At 41.6% G+C, this 7,500-nt stretch overlaps 2 protein-coding genes across 2 annotated transcripts in view; one reads left to right on the top strand and one right to left on the bottom strand.

Moving 5' to 3' along the window:
- Nucleotides 1-1,330: 1,330 nt before the first annotated feature.
- LOC134182449 (uncharacterized) lies at nucleotides 1,331-3,014 on the bottom strand. The gene has a single exon (XM_062649853.1). The coding sequence runs from the start codon at nucleotides 3,012-3,014 to the stop codon at nucleotides 1,425-1,427; it is 1,590 nt and encodes a 529-aa protein (XP_062505837.1). The 3' UTR covers nucleotides 1,331-1,424.
- Nucleotides 3,015-7,156: 4,142 nt separating this feature from the next.
- Nucleotides 7,157-7,500, top strand: part of LOC134182698 (uncharacterized) — a 1,393-nt gene continuing 1,049 nt past the window's right edge. The window contains exon 1 of the mRNA XM_062650132.1: nucleotides 7,157-7,265. Within this exon, the coding sequence (XP_062506116.1) occupies nucleotides 7,199-7,265 (67 nt within the window). The 5' untranslated portion in view covers nucleotides 7,157-7,198. The remainder of the gene's footprint in view (nucleotides 7,266-7,500) is intronic.

Genomic DNA, 7,500 nt, shown 5'->3' with positions numbered 1-7,500 from the left:
TCATAGGGGCAAGGAAATGATTACAACATCAGCGCCTGTCGACTGGCTTGGCTGCATGCATATCGTTAGTAAAATACAACTAGACATGACCCATTGCAGAACATGGTTTCCATCTTTCAAAAGAGGACTTCTGGGATATGCCCTGTGCCTCAGATATCATTGACTATTGCTTAATGTCCCTTCACATTGTGAGTGTGGACAACGTTCTAGCATTGATCATTCAATGATCTGCAAAATGGCGGCTTTCCTACTTTGAAGCACAATAAAGTGTGTAGACTTAGCAGCTGATTTACTCAAGGAAGTTGCCGTAATGTTAACATCGAACCAGCCTTGCAACCTTTGTCAAATGAAACATTCAGATATGCAACCGCCAAAGTTGAGTCAGAGTCTACTATCAGAGGAGTTTGGAGAACTGGTGAGAGAGAGCATTTTTTTGATGTAAGGGTTTTTATCCTAATGCTCGCTCCAACTTCAAACACTCTAATGTGAAGTCAGTTTTTACTGTTCATGAGAATGAGAAGAAGCGTGCATAGGCTGACTGCATATGTGACGTTGAGCATGGATCATTCACTTCATTGGGTTTTAGTTCCACAGGAAGCACAGGCCCTGAAGCCACAAACTTTTACAAGCGACTGACAATTAACAAGCCTTCTTGCTGAAAAATATAGAGAGATCTATAGCAAAATGATGCAACTGATTCGATGTCGTCTGAACTTTGCCTTGCTTCGATCATCTATCTTTGTATTCGTGGTACTAGATGTTCTATATACAAGCCTGTCAAAATGGACTTATTAGGACTTGTTGAGAGTGAGGCACACCTAAATGAATGGTTAGTGTGTTGTCATTGTTTGTTTGTTTTGCTGCACTTGGGTGTTTTTTTCATGTTTTAGAAATAAAACTACCATTAATAGTATTTAGTTTGTGGAAATGTATCGTACTATCATTTATTCAAATATACTACTACTACTACTACTACTGAGAAGATATGGTGTATTTGAAACAATAGCAGACTACGTATACACAAACGGCAACCTACAGCGAATGGCAATAAACTATTACTACTACTAAACAATTACTGTCATATACAATAGTACAACTTTTACTACTACTATGTCATGTACAGTAAAGTCACTAAGCTGAGGAGGCCAGGTGCCCCTCAGACGTATACTACTACTACTACTACTACTACTACTACTTTTAATTGTTTGTTTTGCTGCGTGCGTATATCTGTCACTTATAGTGTTGTATGTCATTACTACTACTACTACTACTGCTACTACTACTACTACTACTACTGAGAACTGGTGTATTTGAACAATCAAATGGCATCTGCTAACACACTACTACATACTACTACTGTATGTAAAAGCTTCCTCTATAGCAACAAGTTTCTAGGTTGTAACAACTTTGAGATAAACAGTCTTCTATAATCTACTTTCTGCTGCTTCCAGCAGAATGTTGAAGTCCCTTGAGGTTCTGTGAAGCTTGGACCTGCATCCTCGCAAACACATCACGCAGGCCCGAAGGAGTGCAAATGACAGTCGACATCTCAGCCAGTTGATAGTTGTGCTGTACTCGGTGTGGTGCTTTTCCGATAAAAGTGAGGCTAGTCTTTTCAAAAAAATAGACGTCAGTTTACTGCATCCTCCAGTGCATGCTAAAATGATTGGCGTGAACGATGAAAGCTCCACGTTATTAATTCGTTCCTCGTATCGCCTTTTCTTCTCTTGTTCCTGCCGTTTATATAATGACGGGATCTGCACTGATTTGTAGGATGAGGCATTAGGGTTGAAGACCCTGACGTCAAAGAAAGTTCGTTGGAAGTGCCCACCCCAAAATCCACTGACAGCAATATCAAGTCTGGCATTTTCGTCAGAGGTAGTACAGCGTTTTTGAAACACCTCGCCGTTGAGAGGTTGCAGAACGGGCTCTTTGTGTACATCGTGGCAAACCTCTGTCAACAAGTTGGTAAATAAATCGCGGACCTCGTTATGGCGGATGCTGGGGTATCCTCCTGTTGGACATGACAGAGAGTGATCTACTGAGAATTTAGATCCACATGGACATATGTCTGGGAGGTTGGACGGGTGCCAACCGTATCTGAGGCACAGGGCATCCCGAAACGCAGATTTGTGCAAAGTGAATCCGTGTTGCTCTAGTGGGATTGCGGTCAGCCAGCAGGAGGCACCCTTCTCACAGGCCAATTCAACTGAACGTTTCAATTCCACAGATAGATCATTGACAGTGATTTCAGAATGAGACTTTTGTGCTAGATGTTTTTGCTGGCGAATGCTAGCTTTCATAGAATTCTGCTTGGTAGGAACGTTATCCAGGTTTGTTTCTTGTTGCACAATTCGGTTGACCAGTGGCGCACAAATTAACTTTGAGTATTCCAGCTCACAAGTCAACGAACGTGGATCTACAATTCCAAGGCCGCCTAGTCGAGGTGGTAGTGCAAAAAGCCTTCTCATCTTGTCTCCTGGAGTACTTCTATTGGTTATGGCGGGAATCAGTTTGGATCGTAACGCCTCCTCCAGAGGATTAAGGTACTCTGCAAAGTTTTCATTGGTTCTGAGTGCAAATTTCCAGCGTCCAATCAGACCCCGTGTGAATATCGAGTGAGCAGCTTGTGGTTGAGTTTGGGCAATGCAACTGAGTCGCTCTACTTGTAACTTCCAATTGGTCACCTTTTCTTGCAGGAAATTATTGCAGAAATCTTTGTTTCCAATAGCAGCTCCAAGGTACTTTTGTCCTTCTGTAGTAATGTTGATATTGGTATTTTCAAAGAGATGTGTAGCTTTGTCAATATTTCCTGATTTCACTAGCAACCATGACTTTTTGGGATTTGGAAGATACCCGAACATAGCACCTAAGTCAACCAACCTGTTCCACCATTTATGTAGACAGTCTAGCGAGCCTCCAGCAGCTGCATCATCTGCATACCATACCTGCTTTGTACCATTCGTCTGCACACTCTTTAGAAGTGGAATTGTGGCCAGAGCATACATTGGCATCGCTACTACTACTACTACTACTACTACTACTACTACTGAGAGAACTGGTGTATTTGAAAATCAAACTCTATCATACAAGATAAATAATTAAGCAAGAGTACCACAGGAAAAGTGCCTCTACAATCAGGCCTAGGATTTTAGAGAATATTGTTGTAGACGTGCAAATCTGATATCTGGTTTACTGAGTGTTAGTAATCATACCTGTCTGATTATAGAGACCATGGTAATTAGGTGTTAGATTTTCAAAATGATTGAAAGTGACTCCACAATCAAACGTATGATTGTAGAGTAGATTGTAGTTTAGAGCCAGGAGAACGTCTGATATATATCAGAGGAAAAAATGCCTCTACAATCAAACCTAAGATTTTAGAGAATATTGTTGTAGACGTGCAAATCTGATATCTGATTTACTGAGTGTTAGTAATCATACCTGTCTGATTATAGAGACCATTGTATAATTAGGTGTTAGATTTTCAAGACGATTGAAAGTGACTCTACAATCAAACGTATGATTGTAGAATAGATAGTCTAGAGCCAGGAGAACCTCTGATATATATCAGAGGAAAAAGTGCCCTACAATCAGACCTAGGATTTTAGAGAATATTGTCGTAGACGTGCAGATCCGATATCTGGGACGTATGTAACTATCCCTAGCGTTTCACGCATCGGGTAATTACAGTAGGTTTTAGATTCTAGAGACATTAGAAGTGACTCTGAAGCGTTCGTGGGCTAATTACTGTATACGTGCTAGATTCTCAACTCAAGGTGCATGAGGAGATCTCAAATCAGTCATCAAGGTTAGAGACACTCTACGTTATTTACGTCTGCCGACGACGACTGGTTCTCGGTAAGTACGATTAGATTCAGAACGCTAAACATCACGAGTTCTAAGACCGTGCACATTCTGAACTAGCCCATGATGGGCATCCAAAAAGAGGGTTTATGTTACTGCTTCACAATTACATGTGCATCTACTTCTCAGTGGTGTCACGATTGGTCCAAATGAAAGTCAGTAGCTAGGGTTAGAATATTACAAATGTCTACAATTTCCAATTACAAAAATAGTTAATTAATAAGTCTATACCATGTACAAATACAACATTATAAACTAACAGGAATTTGCACAACCAAACGTTTTTGACTAATATCAATTAGAGCACATTTGCATATTAGCCTTCGTGGAGTAATAAAAGGAAAGTGACTTTCACTGTAGTTTCTCCTTTGCAGGGAAAGCAAACCTGAATCAAAATCAACTGAAGTTGAACTTGGCTTGATCCACTCCACTCTGGCAAGAGTATGGCGTAACAGTTTGATCTCGTCTGTTCCAGATTCTCTAATATAAACAAGTGCTTGAAGAAAAAACAAAACATTGCCAATGTATGGCTTCGTTACGAACTGATCTTGGTCATCGAGGATTGTCCAGTACACTAGAACGGCATTTGTTCGATTTGTCCAGTACACTAGAACGGCATTTGTTCCTAGGAATGAAATAATCACGAATGGCTTCCTCAAGCGGCTGCATCATGGAAGAGATGTTTTCTACAGTTCTTGATATGTATAACCATCGACAAGACAAGCCATGAGTAAATGCAGAATAAGCAGCATGTGGTTATGTTAATGCAATCTCTGACAAGCGTTTTACTTGCATGACCCACTTATCTACCTTTCTGCTGACATATTCTTCAACAAACGATGAACTACCAAGAGCAGCACCAAGGTGTCTCTTCCTGATGTTGTTATCTGAACAGAAGTGTCTCCAAAAATATCTCTTGCCTGCTCCTGCTTGTTCTCTTTCACGATCAGCCATGTTTGTCAGCATTAGCAAAATAGCCAAATTCTGGTCCGTAGTAGTAGTAGTAGTATATTTGAATAAATGATAGTACGATACATTTCCACAAACTAAATACTATTAATGGTAGTTTTATTTCTAAAACATGAAAAAAACACCCAAGTGCAGCAAAACAAACAAACAATGACAACACACTAACCATTCATTTAGGTGTGCCTCACTCTCAACAAGTCCTAATAAGTCAAGTTTGACAGGTTTATATATAGAACATCTAGTATCACGAATACAAAGGATAGATGATCGAAGCAAGGCAAAGTTCAGACGGCATCGAATCAGTTGCATCATTTTGCTGCAGTTCTCTCTATATTTTTCAGCAAGAAGGCTTAATTGCCAGTCGTTTGTGAAAGTTTGTGGCTTCAGGGCCTGTGCTTCCTGTGGAACTAAAAACCAGTGGAGTGAATGATCCATGCTCAACTTCACATATGCAGTCAGCCTATGCACGCTTCTTCTCATTCTCATGAACAGTAAAAACTGACTTCAGATTAGAGTGTTTGAAGTTGGAGCGAACATTAGGATAAAAAACCCTTACATAAAAATGCTCTCTCTCTCTCACCAGTTCTCCAAACTCCTCTGGTAGTAGACCCTGACTCAACTTTGGCGGTTGCATATCTGAACGTTTCACCTGACAAGGGTTGCAAGGCTGGTTCGATGTTAACATTATGGCAAACTTCCTTGAGTAAATCAGCTGTTATGTCTCTCACTTCATTATGCTTCAAAGTAGGGAAGCCATCATTTTTGCAGATCATTGAATGATCAATGCTAGAACGTTGTCCACACTCACAATGTGAAGGGACATTAAGCAATAGTCAATGATATCTGAGGCACACGGCATATCCCAGAAGTCCTCTTTTGAAAGATGGAAACCATGTTCTGCAATGGGTCATGTCTAGTTGTATTTTACTAACGATATGCATGCAGCCAAGCCAGTCGACAGGCGCTGATGTTGTAATCATTTTCCTGCCCCTGTGAATATGAAAGCACACAGTACATATGGATATCGACGTGGTTAGCAGTTTCTACGAACGGCCGAGTGCATTGACGTCTTCTTGGTATCCTACTCTGACCACTTCCTGTCATATGAACGCACTCTACGTGTCAGTGTCTCTAGTCAACTAGACATCTATGTAAATATATTTCTCACTCTATTCTAGACCAGGAAGCCAAGGGACTGTTAATTAATCTGACCTTTGTAAAGTGTTAGGAATTCGAAAGTAGCAATATACAGGATGTCTGACATCTGGTCGGCTGTGATTGGGTTTGCTACATAAGACGGGAGATCTGGAACAGCTAGAATGCCAGTAGCGTTTGCTCACCTGCAGCGTGGGGACTCTAAGGACAACACTCGGCTAGACCCAGACAACTTGCAGCATGTCCGTCGCAGAACTAGATGATGTAACAAATCCGACGTTGAACGAGTACCCGTTGGACGACAAAACACGTGACAAACTGGCCGATATGGGTCTCGGAATGGGACTCAGTTGCCTTGAGTGTGGGAACCACTTGCTGGACCGACAGATCGACCCCAAATCGTCTTCTCTTCTTCAACTGACAATAGGAAGCGGTTATGTTTCTTTCAAATCTGACGTTCAAGACTGGTACAAGCTATGCCGTGAGATGCAAGCAAGTCTGAAGACGTCGTTGGCCACGCCTCTCCAGATTGACGTCGGGATCAACGCGGAGCGCAAGAAGGAGTCACGCAGTTTGCACCGATACGAAGGCCAGAAGATCCACACGAGAACCATCTATTTCGACGTTGAACGAAGAGCTGGAGAATACAGCAATCAGACGTCTAGGTACGCACATAAGTGATTAAAATGAGTACAGCATGTCTACGGACTCCATCCGTTTTAGGACCGACGACAATGACGGTGATTCTTTTCGGTCTCGTCTTGATAAGCTCATCAACATTAAGAAAGAAGAAAATACGAGTACAACTATGGCACAGTGTGGAGACGAAGAAAGACATAACAAAATGGTCGAGATCTGCAAGGGTCTAATACGCGACGAGAACAGGGGAGCCACTCACTTCATCTCTTCCGTAGAACTGGGAGCGAAAATGTATCGCACCAAGAACGTCGTCGTTTGTCAAACGGCATCCAAGTTGTCGACGAACGCGACGGTAGCGAGTTTGAGCAGTGCGTCGCTAGACGTTTCATTTACGGAGGACGACATGGATGTTGCTGCCAAGTACGACAGCCGTCTGTTTGTTACTGTCGATCCCATGGTGAAACTGAAGGGAGCGAGGACGGTGGTAAAAGCAGATTATGAGCGAGTTATTGGCTATGATGTGAGTCCCGTCTGGACACTCGTAAGCGATCCAGAATGGCGAAAAGCAATGAAAGATGCGTCTCAGTTGTACGTGGAGGAAGCGATGGCTGCGTCACGCCCAGTAATCGCTGCAGGTAATCATAAATTCTTACAAGAAACCAAATATAATAATTTTGTCAAGAGAGTATTTTCTGATGTACAATATCAAGATCATATTTTATATTTGGCATGCCCATATTTGCTTTCCACTGTTATAAAAAATTTGGCAATTTTTGGCAGTAAATTGTGCCATAGGTAATTATTACCTATATCTTGTTTTCTTGGAAGAGGTCAATCAGACGCTGGTGCATCAATTTGTACTAAAACGAT

This window comes from Corticium candelabrum, chromosome 7, assembly GCF_963422355.1.
Source record: "Corticium candelabrum chromosome 7, ooCorCand1.1, whole genome shotgun sequence".
Taxonomy (NCBI): Eukaryota; Metazoa; Porifera; class Homoscleromorpha; order Homosclerophorida; family Plakinidae; genus Corticium; species Corticium candelabrum.
This window is presented reverse-complemented; position numbering and strand designations above follow the sequence as displayed.